The 20887-nt window shown below is 45.9% G+C and overlaps 1 protein-coding gene across 1 annotated transcript in view; it reads right to left on the reverse strand.

Moving 5' to 3' along the window:
* Nucleotides 1–2633: 2633 nt before the first annotated feature.
* LOC139388078 (telomerase-binding protein EST1A-like) overlaps nucleotides 2634–20887 on the reverse strand; it is a 36515-nt gene continuing 18261 nt past the window's right edge. Inside the window, exons 8-19 of the mRNA XM_071134606.1 lie at nucleotides 20554–20769; nucleotides 16055–16116; nucleotides 15678–15823; nucleotides 15121–15234; nucleotides 12871–13039; nucleotides 11261–11483; nucleotides 10207–10386; nucleotides 9821–9970; nucleotides 6905–7049; nucleotides 6371–6624; nucleotides 6059–6140; nucleotides 2634–5746 (exon numbers count right to left, since the gene is read on the reverse strand). Coding sequence (XP_070990707.1) covers nucleotides 5616–5746; nucleotides 6059–6140; nucleotides 6371–6624; nucleotides 6905–7049; nucleotides 9821–9970; nucleotides 10207–10386; nucleotides 11261–11483; nucleotides 12871–13039; nucleotides 15121–15234; nucleotides 15678–15823; nucleotides 16055–16116; nucleotides 20554–20769 — 1872 coding nt within the window. The 3' untranslated portion in view covers nucleotides 2634–5615. The remainder of the gene's footprint in view (nucleotides 5747–6058; nucleotides 6141–6370; nucleotides 6625–6904; nucleotides 7050–9820; nucleotides 9971–10206; nucleotides 10387–11260; nucleotides 11484–12870; nucleotides 13040–15120; nucleotides 15235–15677; nucleotides 15824–16054; nucleotides 16117–20553; nucleotides 20770–20887) is intronic.

Here is a 20887-nt window from a genome sequence, read left to right on the forward strand (position 1 = left end):
GCCGGCTATCACCCGGTTACTCAACCCTGCAACTTAGAAGCTCCTGCCCTATGTACATAGACATGGAACACTGGCCACTTTAATAATGGAACACTGGTCACTTTAATGGAACACTGGTCACTTTAATAATGGAACACCGGTCACTTTAATAATGGAACACTGATCACTTTAATGGAACACTGGTCACTTTAATAATGGAACACCGGTCACTTTAATAATGGAACACTGGCCACTTTAATAATGGAACACTGGTCACTTTAATGGAACACTGGTCACTTTAATAATGGAACACCGGTCACTTTAATAATGGAACACTGGTCACTTTAATGGAACACCGGTCACTTTAATAATGGAACACTGGTCACTTTAATGGAACACTGGTCACTTTAATGGAACACCGGTCACTTTAATAATGGAACACTGGTCACTTTAATGGAACACCGGTCACTTTAATAGAACACCGGTCACTTTAATAATGGAACACCGGTCACTTTAATGGAACACTGGTCACTTTAATAATGCAACACCGGTCACTTTAATGGAACACTGGTCACTTTAATAATGGAACACCGGTCACTTTAATGGAACACTGGTCACTTTAATAATGGAACACTGGTCACTTTAATTATGGAACACCGGTCACTTTAATAATGGAACACTGGTCACTTTAATGGAACACTGGTCACTTTAATGGAACACCGGTCACTTTAATGGAACACTGGTCACTTTAATGGAACACTGGTCACTTTAATAATGGAACACCGGTCACTTTAATGGAACACTGGTCACTTTAATAATGGAACACTGGTCACTTTAATAATGGAACACCGGTCACTTTAATGGAACACTGGTCACTTTAATTATGGAACACTGGTGACTTTAAAACATACTGTTTTACCCACTTCATATGTATATACTGTATAAACAGTATTTTAGTCAAGGCCATCCTACTGAACTATTGCTGTACATGTACTATTATGTCTAGGTATTCTACATATTCTATCATATACTGTCCATAATGTCTATACATCCCATCACATATTTATATGTAGATATATACTCCGGACTCTGACATTGCTCGTCCTAATATTTATCTATTTCTTAATTCCATTCTTTTTAGATTTGTGTGTATTTTTGTGAATTGTTAGATATTACTGCACTGTTGGAGCTAGGAACACAAGCATTTCTCTACACCCGCAATAGCATCTTTTAAATATGTGTATGCGACCCATAAAATTTGATTTGCGCTTTAATCAAATAAAGAAAGTAAGGCTCCAATGACAGACAGAAAGTCCCCCACTGAACAGAGGGTTTGGGAGACCGTACATCTCTACCGGATAAACCTACTGTAGCTAGGTCAACAACGGTGGTGAAACCATAGACCTACAGTATATACATCAACAAGGGTGGAGAAACCATAGACCCACCGTTCCTTACTAAGACCTAGACAACCAGGTGAGGAGAGTTCCTTACTAAGACCTAGACAACCAGGTGAGGAGAGTTCCTTACTGAGACCTAGACAACCAGGTGAGGAGAGTTCCTTACTAAGACCTAGACAACCAGGTGAGGAGAGTTCCTTACTGAGACCTAGACAACTAGACGAGGAGAGTTCCTTACTAAGACCTAGACAACCAGGTGAGGAGAGTTCCTTACTAAGACCTAGACAACCAGGTGAGGAGAGTTCCTTACTGAGACCTAGACAACCAGGTGAGGAGAGTTCCTTACTGAGACCTAGACAACCAGGTGAGGAGAGTTACTTACTGAGACCTAGACAACCAGGTGAGGAGAGTTCCTTACTAAGACCTAGACAACCAGGTGAGGAGAGTTCCTTACTGAGACCTAGACAACTAGGTGAGGAGGGTTCCTTACTAAGACCTAGACAACCAGGTGAGGAGAGTTCCTTACTAAGACCTAGACAACCAGGTGAGGAGAGGTCCTTACTAAGACCTAGACAACCAGGTGAGGAGAGTTCCTTACTAAGACCTAGACAACCAGGTGAGGAGAGTTCCTTACTAAGACCTAGACAACCAGGTGAGGAGAGTTCCTTACTAAGACCTAGACAACCAGGTGAGGAGAGTTCCTTACTAAGACCTAGACAACCAGGTGAGGAGAGGTCCTTACTAAGACCTAGACAACCAGGTGAGGAGAGTTCCTTACTAAGACCTAGACAACCAGGTGAGGAGAGTTCCTTACTAAGACCTAGACAACCAGGTGAGGAGAGTTCCTTACTAAGACCTAGACAACCAGGTGAGGAGAGTTCCTTACTAAGACCTAGACAACCAGGTGAGTTCCTTACTAAGACCTAGACAACCAGGTGAGGAGAGTTCCTTACTAAGACCTAGACAACCAGGTGAGGAGAGTTCCTTACTGAGACCTAGACAACCAGGTGAGGAGAGTTCCTTACTAAGACCTAGACAACCAGGTGAGGAGAGTTCCTTACTAAGACCTAGACAACCAGGTGAGGAGAGTTCCTTACTAATCAGTGACCTTAATTCATCAATCAAGTACAAGGGAGGAGTGAAAACCCACAGACACTCGGCCCTCTGTGGAATGAGTTTGACACGTGATGTAAACCCATCATTGTACACCACACACACACATACATAAATAAACAAACAGACAACTGATTTGAATCAAAACAAATCATTTAATCAAACAACTCATGGAAAAGAATGAAAAGGCCTTGTGATGGGATAGTACATGCAGGCCTGGGGTCGGCTCCAGCATATAGACAGAACAGTGAGAGTAGATGGAGGGAGCGTCCCGGGAATCTCTCCTTCCTCCTGAAGTGCGCACTCGATCACCAATCCCTCCCAAAAAAAGGGAACAAGTGCACACTTTGGGAGAAAGGAGAGATCATTGGGACCCACTCAAAGATTCCTAAACAAGTGGGATCAACAAGTTAACTAGCTATGGTTTTGGCAAATACACAACACACAAAGGTAAAGATCAAATGATTTGAGAGTATCAACTCATTAATACCAAATCTATCTATAGTTGTTCATAGACCTGAGCTTACAAGACTGATGTATAATGCTTTGTGAAATTACTCAACTGTGTGTGTTATTGTCATAGGCGGATAATAAACCAACTACCTTCTGGAGGACAGATTAGAACTGGTAACACGTTTAACGTCAGCATGCATAGTTAACCATTATAGCATGCTGATCAAACATATTACGTCTGGTACGTCGTTCACTGATGTCATCTTTGTTTATATTGTGCGGGACATTTTATGGTTGTGAAAGGACTCCCCCGTCTGTCTGACGCAGTGCAGAATAGTGTGTACTCTGACACGCACGTTTGTGGTAAACACACACGTGTCATACCCGCTTGTTAACGTGTGCACACTGTGGTGCTACAAAAGCTCATTCCATTGTTAATTGTCTGATCAGTGTAGGGCACCCTGTTGGCACCCTATTGGCACCCTGTTCCTTATAGGCTTAGTACACAACTTTTGACCATTTTGGGACACAGCCCCGGTCTTAGCCACTCATAAAGAAACAGATCAGCACAAAGTTCTGCACTTAGAACGAACATAGATATATAATTTATAGAAGCTGAACGAGTTACCCAGAGGTGGTGATAAAAACAAAGGCAAACAAAACACACAAAATATACAATGACCTAAAACTAACGTTCGATCTTATTATAATATTTTGAAACGATTTAAAACAACGAATTAAAAGGGTAGGTGAGTGAGAACCTCTGCTGACAGAAACGCTCTACTGTAGAGCATAAACATCACACACTCCCAATGGATACACCAACCAACTCAGAAACAACACACTCCCCCACACAATGCTAAAAAAGACCAAGTGTTTTTTCATTTGTCTTTTTGTCTTCAAAAGCTGTTCCTTTACAGAAGCCTTGGGAAAGACTCTCAGCCTTGGGAAAGACTCTCAGCCCTGGGAAAGACTCTCAGCCCTGGGAAAGACTCTCAGCCTTGGGAAAGACTCTCAGCCTTGGGAAAGACTCTCAGTCGACACAAGCTGCTGGGCAACTGGGATGAAAATCACTTCATGGTTTTACAGGAACTGAAACGGACCACTTCCGGGTCATCAGAGGCTGAGAATGTGGCTCGGGGTCACGGGGACCTGGAGGAGGGTGGGTAGATGAAGGTACCTGGCTGGTATCCCGATACTACAACCTGGCTGGTACCCCGATACTACAACCTGGCAGATACCCTGATACTACAACCTGGCTGGTACCCTGATACTACAACCTGGCTGGTACCCTGATACTACAACCTGGCTGGTACCCTGATACTACAACCTGGCTGGTACCCTGATACTACAACCTGGCAGGTACCCTGATACTACAACCTGGCAGGTACCCTGATACTACAACCTGGCTGGTACCCTGATACTACAACCTGGCTGGTACCCTGATACTACAACCTGGCAGGTACCCTGATACTACAACCTGGCTGGTACCCTGATACTACAACCTGGCTGGTACCCCGATACTACAACCTGGCAGGTACCCCGATACTATAACCTGGCAGCTACCCCGATACTACAACCTGGCTGGTACCCCGATACTACAACCTGACTGGTACCCCAATACTACAACCTGGCTGGTACCCCGATACTACAACCTGGCTGGTACCCTGATACTACAACCTGGCTGGTACCCTGATACTACAACCTGGCTGGTACCCCGATATTACAACCTGGCTGGTACCTTGATACTACAACCTGGCTGGTACCCTGATACTACAACCTGGCTGGTACCCCGACACTACAACATGGCTGGTACCCCGATACTACAACCTGACTCCCCTGCCATTCCCCCGAGTGGCGCAGCGGTCTATAGCACTGCATCTCAGTGCTAGAGGCGTCACTACAGACCCTGGTTCGATTCCAGGCTGTATCACAACTGGCCCAGTGTCATCAGGGTTACGGTTTGACCCGGGCTAGGCCCTCATTGTAAATAAGAATTTGTTCTTAACTGACTTGCCGAGTTAAATAAAGGTTCAATTTAAAAAATACAAAGCCTCTCTCTCTGTGCTGCTCTGGGGTTCCAGACAGCTGTCAGTCAAACAGACCCTCACACAAACACATACTCAGTCAGGTTTGGGCCTTCGTCCTCCAGCCCTAACCTCCCTGTCCCTCTCCATTCCATGTCTCTCTTCCTCTCTGTCGTTTCCGCTGAGGTAAGTACCTGGCCTTGTGAACGCACTGCAGAAGTTACGCACGACGCATGGCTGGACCGAAGAAACCAGAAATGAACACAAATACCTCTCCTCCTTCTGTCTTCTACATCTCTTCATGGGCCAGCCTTCCTGCATCTCTTAAAACTCTCCCTGCTCCTCTCCTCCCTCCCGCTCCCTGAGCTCAGCGGCAAACACACACACCTCATCACAATGAGAGGGTAAAAAGATCTCAGCCTATTTCAACTCATTCCACACAACAACAAAAAAATGCTTTTTAGTTTCCATATTTCATTTTTCCACAAAAAAAAGCTTTCTTCTCCTTCTCTCCATCAGTCTTCACTTCTGCATTAGCTTACAGGCTCCTCCTCCACTCCGATGGTATGGGAGGTGGCCAGCGGTTCTCAGCAGTTGATTGGTTGTTTGGGTGCTCTGGGCGTGGTCTAAGGTGTGACCCAGTTCAGCCCACTTTGGCCCAGGTGAGGAATGCGGGGATGTCTCTGACCGGCACATTCCTGGTCAGGGCTTTGACCCGCAGGTTACGGTCATCTGTCAGAAGAACCACCTCCCGACGCAACCGCACCGGACCGTCTGGTAGAGAGGAGAGAGAGGTTGGGGGGGAGAGAGAGAGGTTGGAGGGAGGGGGAGAGGGGAGCAGAGGATGGGAGGGGGGAGAGGGGAGCAGAGGATGGGAGGGGGGAGCAGAGGATGGGAGGGGGGGGGGGAGCAGAGGATGGGAGGGGGGGAGAGAGGGGAGCAGAGGTTGGGAGGGGAAGAAGTGGGGGGGGTTGAGGAAGGAGAGGATAGAGGGAAAGAGGGGGGTTAATATAAAAGTATAGACAAATCAGGCATAATGTGTGTGTGGGTGGTGGTGTGTGTGTGTGTGTGTGTGTGGTTGTCTACCTCTATTTGCAGGCATGAAGTCCTTAGCCTTGTCTTTGCAGTAGTGGAGACAGCAGGACAAGATGACATCATCATTGTTCCCCTGGAGAGAGAGAAAGGAAGGGAGGAGGTAGGGAGGGAGGGAGGAGAGACTGGTAAATCTAAAGTTGATTTTCAATGACAGCCCAAAATTGGATGAAAATGCATTGATATGCAGTCAGACTACTCCAAACTAATTCACATACTACAGATGGTAAAACATCGCACTGTAAACAGAGGATCTGGGTGTTTACACACACACACACACACACGCACGCACACACACACACACACCTGTTGTCCGGAGGTGTCTTCACTGCGGAAGGCGATAGACTCCAGTTGACTTCCTCTGCTGGTCAGCGCTCTGAGACAGGGCTCTCTGGCCTCGAACCCTCGCTCCAGAAACGCCACGGCAACCTTGGCCTTCTCCTGGACCGCCCGCGCATGAGTTGCGCCAGGGTTACCACGGGAACCACCGCCGCCATGACCACCGCCAGAGCCTCCGCAGCTCTCCTGACCCTTCGCCAGACCATCCAACTCTGTTATCACTGGAGAAGGGAGAGAGAGAGAGACAGTGGGGAGAGATTAAGGGGGAGAGAGAGAGAGAGAGAGAGAGAGAGAGAGACGGTGAGGGAGTGAGAGACAGGGAGAGAGAGAGACGGTGAGGGAGTAAGAGACAGGGAGAGAGAGAGAGACGGTGAGGGAGTGAGAGACAGGGAGAGGTGGATAGAAAAGGAGGGGGAGAGGTGTCTTGAGGCCAGTGAGGTGGTTGATGATGATGATGGTGATGATGATGTCAGTCAGTCAGTCAGTATGTGTGCTAGTTACCTATGAGGGGCACCACCAGTATGTAAGTCCCAGACTGCAGCAGCGTCTTGAGGCCAGTCAGGTGGTCGATGAAGCCATTGGTGTCTGGAACCAGGAAAAGAGGACGTACCTCTAACTCCAACTGACCACACGTCTGTAACACCGCCTGCACGGAGGGAGACACACCACATGTTAACACACGTTACATGGTATAAACACATGTACACACACACGTTAACACACAGGTTAACACGCTCAAGAATTCAGGACATACAGTGGCGTCCGAAATTATTGACACCCTAAAAAAAAGATGATCAATAATGACAGTAGAAAGTCAATGCTGAGCTATACAGAACCAGGTAAATGTTGACAACTACTCACTCCAGGGTTTTTTATTTCTTTATTTTATTTCTTTATTTTTATACTATTTTCAACATTGTAAAAATAAAGAAAAAAAACGTTGAATGTGTAGGCGTGCCCAAACTTTTGACTGGTACTGTATAGTATGCACCAAAACAAATGGGGAAATTATATTATTTTATACCAATACATTTGCTCAGAGAAAGAGATGTTGTTTATTGTTGTTTGTAATATTGTTTTCCTCAAAAAAAGGTAGGGGTCAAAATTGACACACCTAAACATTCTTGTAAATAAATGAGTCGAAAGTTTAGTATTTGGTCCCACATTCCGAGCGTGCAATGAGTATGTTTACATGCACAGGAATAAAGTCATATAAACAATTTACTCTATCTTAAATCGGGTCAGTTTTCAGCTGTGGTAATATAATTGCAAAAAGATTTTCTAATGATCAATTAGCCTTTTAAAATGATAAACTTTGATTAGCTAACACAGCGTGCCATTGGAACACAGGAGTGATGGTTGCTGATAACGGGCCTCTGTACGCCTATGTAGATATTCTATTAAAAACCAGACGTTTCCAGCTACAATAGTCATTTACAACATTAACAATGTCGACACTGTATTTCTGATCAATTTGATGTTATTTTAATGGACAAAAAAATTGCTTTTCTTTTAAAAACAAGGAAACTTCTAAGTGTCCCAAACTTTTGAACAGTAGTGTACAGTCGTGGCCGAAAGTTTTGAGAATGACACAAATATACATTTTCACAAAGTCTGCTGCTTCAGTGTCTTTAGATATTTTGGGCAGATGTTACTATAGAATACTGAAGTATAATTACAACATTTCATAAGTGTCAAAGGCTTTTATTGACAATTACATGAAGTTGATGCAAAGAGTCAATATTTGCAGTGTTGACCCTTCTTTTTCAAGACCTCTGCAATCTGCCCTGGCATGCTGTCAATTAACTTCTGGGCCACATCCTGACTGATGGCTGCCCATTCTTGCATAATCAATGCTTGGAGGAGTTCAGCATTTGTGGGTTTTTGTTTGTCCACCCGCCTCTTGAGGATTGACCACAAGTTCTCAATGGGATTAAGGTCTGGGGTGTTTCCTGGCCATGGACCCAAAATATCTATGTTTTGTTCCCCGAGCCACTTAGTTATAACTTTTGCCTAATGGCAAGGTGCTCCATCATGCTGGAAACTGCATTGTTCGTCACCAAACTGTTCCTGGATGGTTGGGAGAAGTTGCTCTCTGAGGATGTGTTGGTACCATTCTTTATTCATGGTTGTGTTCTTAGGCAAAATTATGGGTGAGCCCACTCCCTTGGCTGAGAAGCGAGCCCACACATGAATGGTCTCAGGATGCTTTACTGTTGGCATGACACAGGACTGATGGTAGCGCTCACCTTGACTTCTCCGGACAAGCTTTTTTCCGGATGTCCCAAACAATCGGAAAGGGGATTCATCAGAGAAAATGACTTTACCCCAGTCCTCAGCAGTCCAATCCCTGTACCTTTTGCAGAATATCAGTCTGTCCCTGATGTTTTTCCTGAAGAGAAGTGGCTTCTTTGCTGCCCTTCTTGATGATCCTATAAATGGTTGATTTAGGTGCAATCTTACTGCCAGCAATATCCTTGCCTGTGAAGCCCTTTTTGTGCAAAGCAATGATGACGGCACGTGTTTCCTTGCAGGTAATCATGGTTGACAGATGAAGAACAATGATTCCCAAGCACCACCCTCCTTTTGAAGCTTCCAGTCTGTTTTTCGAACTCAATCAGCATGACAGAGTGATCTCCAGCCTTGTCCTCGTCAACACTCACACCTGTGTTAACGAGAGAATCACTGACATGATGTCAGCTAGTCCTTTTGTGGCAGGGCTGAAATGCAGTGGAAATGTTTTTGGGGGATTCAGTTCATTTGCATGGCAAAGAGGGACTTTGCAATAAATTGCAATTCATCTTATTACTCTTCATAACATTCTGGAGTATATGCAAATTGGCATCATACAAACTGAGGCAGCAGACTTAGTGAAAATTAATATTTGTGTCATTCTCAAAACTTTTGGCCACGACTGTATATAGTGTGAGGCTGTGTGAGTATGTGTGTGTCTGTGTGAGTGTGTATATAGTGTGTGTGTCTGTGTGTTTGTTTATGTATATAGTGTGTGTGTGTGTGTGTGTGTGTGTGTGTCTGTGTGAGTGTGTATATAGTGTGTGTGTGTGTATGTATATACTGTGTGTGTGTGTGTGTCTGTATATAGTGTGCGTGTCTGTGTGACTGTGTATATAGTGTTTCTGTGTGAGTGTGTATATAGTGTGTGTGTCTGTGTGTTTGTTTATGTATATAGTGTGTGTGTGTGTGTGTGTGTGTGTGTCTGTGTGAGTGTGTATAGTGTGTGTGTCTGTGTGTTTGTTTATGTATATAGTGTGTGTGTGTGTGTTTGTGTGTGTGTGGTGTGTGTGTGTGTCTGTGTCTGTGTGAGTGTGTATATAGTGTGTGTGTGTATGTATATACTGTGTGTGTGTCTGTATATAGTGTGCGTGTCTGTGTGAGTGTGTATATAGTGTGTGTGACCTGTATCTTGTCCCTGCGTCGTTGCTGCTGAGCCAGTCTGTTAGTGAGGGCGCTGCGTCTGGCCCGGAGCTCTCTGATGTCATCTTCGCTGCCCCCGCCCTCATCCCCCTCGGAAACAGACGACTCCGCCTCCACGATGACGTCATCGCTCTAAGATACAGCATCACAGGAGAGAGGGGAACAGAGGGACATGTTAGCAGACACACATCTAAAAACACATACACACCTGATTCAGCTAACCAAGGCATTCATGACAGTGACTAGTTGTGACAGGTGTCTAACTCAGTGCTAGACTTAAAACAAATAATCAAGTATTGAGAGACAGAGAAACTTGGAGAAGAACCTGGAATACATTTGATAAGTAAGAGAGAGAAACAAACAAACACCTCTCTCTCGGTCAGTGAGTCGTGTCGACTGTGGGCGTCGCCAGGGCTGCTGGGTTGGGGAGAGGTTGCCATGGAGACATACTTCCCTCCCTTGAAGGCCAGAAGAGGTTGTTCCTGTCCACACAGAGCCTCCAGGAAATACTTCAACACTGTTACCCTTTTACAGTCTGCTGCTATTGCCTAGAGAGAGACATAGGGAGAGAGAAAGGGAGAGAGTGAGGGGGAGGGAGAGAGACAGAAAGGGAGAGAGTGAGGGGGAGGGAGAGAGAGACAGAAAGGGAAAGAGTGAGGGGGGGAGAGAGGGGGGGGGAGAGAGAGAGAGAGAGAGAGAGGGAGAGAAAGAGAAAGGGAGAGAAAGAGAGAGAGGGGGTGGAGAGAAAGGGAGAGAGTGAGGGGGAGGGAGAGAGAGGGAGAGAGAGAAAGAGAGAGAGAGAGAAAGAGTGAGGGGGAGAGAGAGAGAGAGGGGGGGAGAGAAAGGGAGAGAGTGAGGGGAGGGAGAGAGGGAGAGAGAGAGAAAGGGAAAGAGTGACAGAGAGAGAGAGAGAGAGAAAGAGAGAGAGCGAGCAAGAGAGAGGGAGAGGGGGGAGAGAGACAGAAAGGGAGAGAGTGAGGGGGAGGGAGAGAGAGACAGAAAGGGAAAGAGTGAGGGGGGAGAGAGGGGGGGAGAGAGAGAGAGAGAGAGAGAGAGAGGGAGAGAAAGAGAAAGGGAGAGAAAGAGAGAGAGGGGGTGGAGAGAAAGGGAGAGAGTGAGGGGGAGGGAGAGAGAGGGAGAGAGAGAAAGAGAGAGAGAGAGAGAAAGAGTGAGGGGGAGAGAGAGAGAGAGGGGGGGAGAGAAAGGGAGAGAGTGAGGGGAGGGAGAGAGGGAGAGAGAGAGAAAGGGAAAGAGTGAGAGAGAGAGAGAGAGAGAGAGAGAAAGAGAGAGAGCGAGCAAGAGAGAGAGGGAGAGGGGGGAGAGAGAAAGAGAGAGAGCGAGCAAGAGAGAGAGAGAGAAAGGGAAAGAGTGAGGGAGCCAGAGAGAACATGTATGTAATGTGTATATGGTGTATAAACTCACGGTATCCCTGGTGAGTTCTATGTAGCAGGGTTCCTGTGGGGCGGCGAGCAGCGGGACGAAGCCGGCCAGTAGCCTGTCTTCCTCCAATAGCAACAGGCGGAGCTCTTCATCCCCCTCGCCTCCGTCCCCGTCTGCCTTGTACAGCGGCGCTTCCCCGTGGTCGACACGAGCCAACGCATTACACAGGTCGGCCAAGCTACGCCACACACCAGAGCTACAACCACTGGTAGAGAGACGAGGGACAATCAGTGTGGTAAAGCAACACCTCCCCACAGGAAGAGAGGAGACAGTAACACCTCCCCACAGGCAGAGAGAGGAGACAGTAACACCTCCCCACAGGCAGAGGGAGGAGACAGTAACACCTCCCCACAGGAAGAGAGAGAGGAGACAATAACACCTCCCCACAGGAAGAGAGAGGAGACAGTAACACCTCCCCACAGGCAGAGGGAGGAGACAGTAACACCTCCCCACAGGAAGAGAGGAGACAGTAACACCTCCCCACAGGCAGAGGGAGGAGACAGTAACACCTCCCCACAGGAAGGAGACAGTAACACCTCCCCACAGGAAGGAGACAGTAACACCGCCCCACAGGAAGGAGACAGTAACACCTCCCCACAGGAAGGAGACCGTAACACCTCCCCACAGGAAGGAGACCGTAACACCTCCCCACAGGAAGGAGACAGTAACACCTCCCCACAGGAAGGAGACAGTAACACCTGCCCACAGGAAGAGAGGAGACAGTAACACCTCCCCACAGGAAGTGAGAGAAGACAGTAACACCTCCCCACAGGAAGAGAGGAGACAGTAACATCTGCCCACAGGAAGTGAGAGGAGACAGTAACACCTCCCCACAGGAAGAGAGAGGGGACAGTAACACCTCCCCACAGGAAGAGAGGAGACAGTAACACCTGCCCACAGGAAGTGAGAGGAGACAGTAACACCTCACCACAGGATGAGAGAGGAGACAGTAACACCTCCCCACAGGAAGAGAGAGGCGACAGTAACACCTCCCCACAGGAAGAGAGAGGAGACAGTAACACCTCCCCACAGGAAGAGAGAGGAGACAGTAACACCTCCCCACAGGAAGAGAGGAGACAGTAACACCTGCCCACAGGAAGTGAGAGGAGACAGTAACACCTCCCCACAGGAAGAGAGAGGGGACAGTAACACCTCCCCACAGGAAGAGAGGAGACAGTAACACCTCCCCACAGGAAGAGAGAGGAGACAGTAACACCTCCCCACAGGAAGAGAGAGAGGAGACAATAACACCTCCCCACAGGAAGAGAAAGGAGACAGTAACACCTCCCCACAGGAAGTGAGAGGAGATAGTAACACCTGCCCACAGGAAGAGAGAGAGGAGACAATAACACCTCCCCACAGGAAGAAAAAGGAGACAGTAACACCTCCCCACAGGAAGAGAGAGGAGACAGTAACACCTCCCCACAGGAAGAGAGAAAGACAGTAACACCTCCCCACAGGAAGAGAGAGGAGACAGTAACACCTGCCCACAGGAAGAGAGAGGAGACAGTAACACCTGCCCACAGGAAGAGAGAGGAGACAGTAACACCTCCCCACAGGAAAATCGTCCTGTGTTTGGATTGTATACTCACTCTATACTACAAGGCGGAGGATTCCATTGGTCGGGGTGTCCAAGCATCCAATCAGACCAGACTTTAACGCTGGGCAGCAGCTCCCTCAGGTCCAATGGGAAGGCAGAAACTCTCACCATCCCCTCCTCCCACTCATCCCCATCTTCTCTCTCCTCCTCTGGGATGGACTCTGAGAGATGGAGTGAGGGAGAGGGAGAAAAGGATAGAGAGAGAGAGAAAGATAATCATTGTCTACCTTCCTAGGGAGTAGAGTTCATAGGTCAGGCAAACCTCTCCATCAAGGTTACTACAAGCTGTGTGGATGGAGTTGGATTTTTGGTAACATGATATCCTCACCGGTCCCACTCCCACTCACAATAGCAAAGTAAAAAAAAAAACATTTGTCATTACATTTTTTGAAAGCAAGGACAGTCACCTTCCCTTGCTAGTAGTAACTAGCTACCAGCCTGGCAAAAAAACATAGCAAGCTAGCTAGCCTTTTTAGCTTCTCACTTCTCCAATGCGACATAATCAGATTCATCATAGAAAATAAATATGACCCCGGAAAATATTATTCTACTTGTCGGTGTGACCTGTTAGGTTGTAATTATCAGAGTAAGAACTCAACGGACACTATGGAAGCTTAAACCAAGTCAATTCATCCCAGAGGGACAAACAGCTGAACCGACCAAGACATGGTTCCCCCAGTGGTGACGTCTTTATTGTTAGGCAGGAAATAAACTGTTCCTTCTCTCTGACCTCGACCCCCTTCATCACTAATCCATGGCTCTCTCCCCTTATCAATGCCTGACACATGTGATCGATTCCCTACACTCAGTACATTCCAAGCTTAATTGCACACACACCATATACCTTCCTCCTACAGATAACCATTCACTTCTGGTGTAGGCCCTCTAAACCACAGCACTCAACATTTCAATAGGATACCTGATAATTAACCCTAAGTTTTAGGAGTCAGAACCAAGAATCCATCCAACCTAAAAACATGATCCCAGTTTGATATGCTGTTGTGTATTCATTCCCATAGCACCTAAATAAAACATGTGTTGGTCATGGAGGAAAAGCACATGGCTAGTTAGCTGGCTACGGTAGGTTCTACCATTTCACAATAGCCTGTTAGTGGGTTAGAGTGTTAGTGGGTTAGTGGGTTAGAGTGTTAGTGGGTTAGAATGTTAGTGGGTTAGAGTGTTAGTGGGTTAGAGTGTTAGTGGGTTAGTGGGTTAGTGTGTTAGTGGGTTAGAGTGTTAGTGGGTTAGAGTGTTAGTGGGTTAGAGTGTTAGTGGGTTAGAGGGTTAAAGGGCTTTAGAGGGTTAGTGGGTTAGCGTGTTAGTGGGTTAGAGTGTTAGCGTGTTAGTGGGTTAGAGTGTTAGTGGGTTAGCGTGTTAGTGGGTTAGAGTGTTAGTGGGTTAGAGGGTTAGTGGGTTAGAGGGTTAGGGGGTTAGAGGGTTAAAGGGCTTTAGAGGGTTAGTGGGTTAGAGTGTTAGTGGGTTAGAGTGTTAGTGGGTTAGAGTGTTAGCGTGTTAGTGGGTTAGAGTGTTAGTGGGTTAGCGTGTTAGTGGGTTAGAGTGTTAGTGGGTTAGAGTGTTAGTGGGTTAGAGTGTTAGAGTGTTAGTGGGTTAGAGTGTTAGTGGGTTAGAGTGTTAGTGGGTTAGAGTGTTAGTGGGTTAGTGTGTTAGGGGGTTAGCGTGTTTGTGGGTTAGAGTGTTCGTGTGTTAGATGGTTAGTGGGTTAGAGTGTTAGAGGGTTAGACTGTTAGTGGGTTAAAGTGTTAGTGGGTTAGAGTGTTAGTGGGTTAGTGTGTTAGGGGGTTAGCGTGTTTGTGGGTTAGAGTGTTAGTGGGTTAGAGTGTTAGTGGGTTAGAGTATTAGTGGGTTAGTGGGTTAGAGTGTTAGTGTTAGTGGGTTAGAGTGTTAGTGGGTTAGAGTGTTAGTGGGTTAGAGTGTTAGAGGGTTAGACTGTTAGTGGGTTAAAGTGTTAGTGGGTTAGAGTGTTAGTGGGTTAGTGTGTTAGGGGGTTAGCGTGTTTGTGGGTTAGAGTGTTAGTGGGTTAGAGTGTTAGTGGGTTAGAGTATTAGTGGGTTAGTGGGTTAGAGTGTTAGTGTTAGTGGGTTAGAGTGTTAGTGGGTTAGAGTGTTAGTGGGTTAGAGTGTTAGTGGGTTAGAGTGCTCTACCCTTATATGAACTGTGTCAGTCAGACAGTCATTTTACAACCATACAATATATACAAATATCCTATCTGTGAATGACATACCTGCAGGTGTGTCTCTCAGTAGTTCTGTGCAGCGCTGGACCAGCAGAGAGAACATGGCCAGACCCAGAGCTGTAGTCTGCTCCTGTAAAACAGACCTCACCTCACCATCTCCTCCTAAAGGAAGGGAGACGGAAGGGGGAGGAGGGAGAGAGGAAGGGAGAGGGAGGGAGAAAGAGGAAGGGAGAGGGAGGAAGGGAGGGGGAAGGGGGAGGAGAGGGAGGAGAAGGAGAGAGAGAGAGAAAGGAGAGGGAGGGAGAGAGAGAGAAAGGAAGGAAGGGAAATGGAAGGGGGAGGAGAGGGAGGGAGGAAGGGGAGGGGAGGAGAGAGAGGAAGGGGGAGGGAGGGAGAGAGGGAAGGAGGTAGAAGGAGAGAGAGAGTGAGGGGAGAAGGAGAGAGGGGGGGAAGGAGGTAGAGGGAGAGAGAAGGAGATCATAGGCTTCAGTGTTTTTGCACAATACTTTTGTACAAGGTCGCTTTTCTCTGTGTGTGTGTGTGTGTGTGTGTGTGTGTGTGTGTGTGTGTGTGTGTGTGTGTGTGTGTGCGAGCGCATGTGTTACCTCTGCTCTGAGCGTTGTGTATAGTGAACATGTTGATGGTGATGATCTGTAACATGCGTGTGCTGCCCAGGGGGGAGGGGCTGTGTTGGATCAGCACTCTGAACTCCTGGAGAACACGACTGACCACCTCTGGGAACGACTCCATGCTGTGGACATGTTGCTCATTTAACACTCTTACCCAGAGATACTAACAGTCAGCGCTTTCAACTAAGGTAGGCAAGACAACCACATATCACAGTGATTGGAAGTAAAATCCTTCTTCAAAAACAACAGCATAATCTGTTAAATATGTGTGTTAGAGCATACACATAACCACACGGGCTTTAAAAATAATACTTTAATTCACGACCACACACACACACACCAAAATAACTCACCCCACTTTAGTGAAGAGTTTTCCATGAGCGTGGAGGAAGCTGAGTATGAACCTCTTATTGAGCTGAAGACAGACAGGAGCAACAAAGCACGGATGAGTCAGATAGTAGGTCTAGCATTGATTAGTCATGTCTGTCCTGTCGCCTTCTTACATTTTTCTATGCTATTTAACCGCTAGGTGAAGGGGACTGGTTATAACAGCTAAGTGAAGGGGACTGGTTATAACACTTGTTATAACAGCTAAGCGAAGGGGACTGGTTATTACACTTGTTATAACCGCTAGGTGAAGGGGACTGGTTATAACACTGGTTATAACAGCTAGGAGAAGGGGACTAGTTATTACACTTGTTATAACCACTAGGTGAAGGGGACTGGTTATAACACTGGTTATAACAGCTAAGTAAAGGGGACTGTTATAACACTTGTTATAACAGCTAGGTGAAGGGGACTGGTTATAACACTTGTTATAACCGCTAGGTGAAGGGGACTGGTTATAACACTTGTTATAACAGCTAGGTAGGTGAAAGAGACTGAGCGAAAAGGTGGGAACCAGAACCTGACTATAGGCCAACTTACATCAGAAAAACAACAAAGGTAATTGAAGAGATGAAAAAAAAAAGAGAGTAAGGTTAAACTATGGTAAACAGTCTTCCAGACACAAAGACAGACATTTCTCATTAACTACTGATATAGTCATGGGGAAGCCTGTTAACTAACAGGTTTGACACATGGATGTGTGTGTGTGTGTGTGTGTGTGTTAGTAAAGGGCATTTTAAATCATTTCACTATTCAAATTGTATATATATATATTATTTTTTTACAGATATCCCGGATAGTCGAACTACATGTAAAAAAAACATAAATAAAAAAACAAACATTTGGAACGTTGTTTCAGCTTGGGAAATGGCTTGCTACACAGCCAGCGGAAACATGGGAGAGAGGTGCTGCTCTGCTTGCAGCTGTGCGGGGGTCGGTGTGTTTGAGACGGGAAGGAGAGAGAGTAGCCAATACAGACTTGTGGATGCCAGGGTTTTTTCTAGACAAAAAAAAAGGGCTTAGGTGGTGTGGCAGGGGGCGTGGGAATGGCAACGGTCAGCCTGTCGGCACGGCTGAATTGTTAAGAATATTGTACAGACATCCGGCCCGTATGATGCATTATGCATCATATGAAACATTTTGGGACTACATCAACAATGGACTAATGAAACAAATACCAAAATATTGTTTTTTGGTGGAGTTTTCCTTTAGGTTTACACAAAGCATTTTTCCACCCCGAAAATGTTGAAACAAATTAATAAAAATACATATACTGTTTGGACTTAGGCTGCCCGCCCAAGGGTTTCTATGGCAGAAGAAACCCTGGATGCCATAAGTTATCTATCATCCCATCTTGTAGTGCCTGTCTTGACGGCATCAAATCGATGTGAAGAAGCTAGCTAAGATAGCCAGCTTTGTTAGTCAGCTAGCTAGCTACTAATTGAGTCTATTTTGCTGTGCTTCCCATCCTTGTCTACAACAATTCCATTCAGATTAAACAGCCAACCCGATGGTCGCTCGTCGCAACCTACTCCTTCTCATTTAGCTAACTTAATTCCGTAATTTTAATTCAATTTTGCAATGATTAGAGATCTCCCACATTGCTTTCTACACGTGTAGCCTCGGACTGTGGTGCCACTGATTGGCCAACAATGATTAGAGATCTCCCACATTGCTTTCTACACGTGTAGCCTCGGACTGTGGTGCCACTGATTGGCCAACAATTACAACAAACGCGTAGAACCTTTGTAAGACTACAGTATGCATATTTATTGGGGGCACGTCTTAAAAACTACACTAAAATTTGTATTGTTTTATTGAATTAAGAATTTAAAATGTCATGGTATATCCGTGTGTTGCAATATCACAGATCATTTAGACAAAGCTATTTCATTGTTAAAATAGGGCGTTTCTTTATTTTTTCTTTAAAAAAAAATGAATACTCTCGCAAGTATTCTAATACTGATGTACTTGAATATTCATATAACAGTGCCCATCCCTAATGTCTGCGTATGTGTGGGTGTGTGTCGGCATCTGTGTGTTTACATGTTTCTGCCTGCTTGTGTGTGTCTGAACATGTTTAACTAGAAGTCCACACAAGAAAAGTAAACTAACAAAAACTGGGTTAGGTTTTTTGGTTAAGGTTAGCGTAAGGGTTAGGTTTAGGGGTTAGGGAAAATTTTATTTAGAATGGGACTAAACTGTGTGTCGCCAACAAGGTTAGTTGTACAAGACTGTGTGTGTGAGCGGATGTGTGTGTGTGTTTGTGTGTCTGCCTGCGTATGTGTGTGTGTGTGGATGTGTTTACGAGGGCGTATCTCCATGGAGACGGCGAGAGCGCTGCGGCCCACGACGCACTCTGTCTGTCCACTACGGAGGGTGAGTCACAGAGCCACCACTTCCTGAGAGAGAAAACATCTCTAGTGTGTGTATATGTGTGTTTATGTCTGTCTGTGTGCGTGTGTATGTGTGAGAGAGAGAATATGGGTGTGTCTCTCTGACTGTGCCCTGTGGACAAGGGAACCTGAGAACCAGAGGTAATTAACAGAGAGAGTGACAGAATATACAGTAGAGGTCGACCGATTATGATTTTTCAATGCCGATACCGATACAGATTATTGGAGGACCAAAAAAGCCGATACCGATTAATCGGCCAATTTTTTAAACATTTTATTTGTAATAATGACAATTACAACAATACTGAATGAACACTTATTTTAACTTAATATAATACATCAATAAAATCAATTTAGCCTCAAATACATAATAATTTGGTTTAAATAATGCAAAAACAAAGTGTTGGAGAAGAAAGTAAAAGTGCAATATGTGCCATGTAAGAAAGCTAACGTTTAAGTTCCTTGCTCAGAACATGAGAACATATGAAAGCTGGTGGTTCCTTTTAACATGAGTCTTCAATATTCCCAGGTAAGAAGTTTTAGGTTGTAGTTATTATAGGAATTATAGGACTATTTCCCTCTATACCATTTGTATTTCATTAACCTTTGACTATTGGATGTTCTTATAGACACTTTAGTATTGTCAGTGTAACAGTATAGCTTCCGTCCCTCTCCTCGCTGCTCCCTGGGCTCGAACCAGGAACACAATGACAACAGCCACCCTCGAAGCAGCATTACCCAAGCAGAGCAAGGGAAACAACCACTCCAAGGCTCAGAGCGAGTGACGTTTGAAACGCTATTTGCGCGCGCTAACTAGCTAGCCATTTCACTTCGGTTACACCCGCCTCATCTCGGGAGTTGATAGGCTTGAAGTCATAAACAGCGCAATGCTTGACGCACAACGAAGAGTTGCTGGCAAAAAGCACAAAAGTGCTGTTTGAATGAATGTTTATGCGCCTGCTTCTGTCTACCACCGCTCAGTCAGATACTTAGATACTTGTATGCTCAGTCAGATTATATGCAACGCAGGACACGCTAGATAATACCTAGTAATATCATCAACCATGTGTAGTTAACTAGTGATTATGATTGATTGATTGTTTTTATAAGATAAGTTTAATGCTAGCTAGCAACTTACCTTGGCTTGTAACAGGCACTCCTTGTGGAGTGAAACGAGAGAGGCAGGTCGGTATAGCGTTGGACTAGTTAAATGTAAGGTTGCAAGATTGGATCCCCCGAGCTGACGAGGTGAAAATCTGTCGTCCTGCCCCTTGAACGAGGCATTTAACCCACCGTTCCTAGGCCGTCTTTGAAATGAAGAATGTGTTCTTAACTGACTTGCCTAGTTAAATAAAGGTGTAAAAAAAGAAGAATAATAATAAATCGGCGCCCAAAAATACCGATTTCTGATTGTTATGAAAACTTGAAATCGGCCCTAATTAATCGGTCGACCTCTAATATACACCTGAGAACCAGAGGTATTTAACAGAGAGAGTGACAGCATATACGGTGCATTCAGAAAGTATTCAGACCCCTTCCCCTTTTCCACATTTTGTTACATTACAGCCTTATTCTAAAATGGATAAAATTATTTTTCCCCCCTCATCAATCGACACACAATAACCCATAATGACAACGCAAAAACAGGTTTTTGATTTTTTTTCCAATGAGAGGAAGAGGGGAATATGAGCTGGAAAGACAGAAAGAAAGACCGACAGAGAAAGAGAAAGAGAGATGGATAATGGAGAATAGTTCCTGTTGTGTGTCTGGAAACAAGGTCATGTGTGCCTCCATTTCTGTGTGTGTCTCTGTTGCTGTGTGTGTCTCTGTGGCTGTGTGTGTGTGTGTGTGTGTGTGTATGTGTGTGTGTGTGTGTGTGTGTGTGTGTGTGTACTTCTTCTGGAGCATGAGTGAACATGTGCAGACCCACAGATGGACACAAAGAGACACAGAGGAGTATTAACAGCGTCCAATATAGAAGAACTGGAACACAACCGGAAGAGAAGCAGAAGAGAAGCCATAAAGAGTGGGTGTGCGTGGGTGCATACGTATATGTGTATTGTACTCACATCACTAGCGCTGAGGTTGCCGAGCTCTCCGTCCTGTTCAGAGTCTCTGCTGGACTCGCTGCCCCCGCGGTGCGATGAGAGAGCCCCTGCCTGGACGACAGGGCGAAGCCAGATCTCTACTCTGGCCCCCGGCTCCCCCCGTCCTCTTCCTCCACCCTGGACCCCAGGGCCCCTGGAACCCCCCTCTGACTCCTGCCTCCGCCCCATCTGGTCTGCCTGAATACACAAGCAGGGGACAGAACCAGGAGATGAAAGGCTTGGATGTGTTTGGTCTATGAATACATTAGCTGGTCTATGAAAGCAGTGTCGGTTGAGCTATAGGTGTATATGTGGC

Source organism: Oncorhynchus clarkii, chromosome 29 (assembly GCF_045791955.1).
Source record: "Oncorhynchus clarkii lewisi isolate Uvic-CL-2024 chromosome 29, UVic_Ocla_1.0, whole genome shotgun sequence".
NCBI classification, from domain to species: Eukaryota; Metazoa; Chordata; class Actinopteri; order Salmoniformes; family Salmonidae; genus Oncorhynchus; species Oncorhynchus clarkii.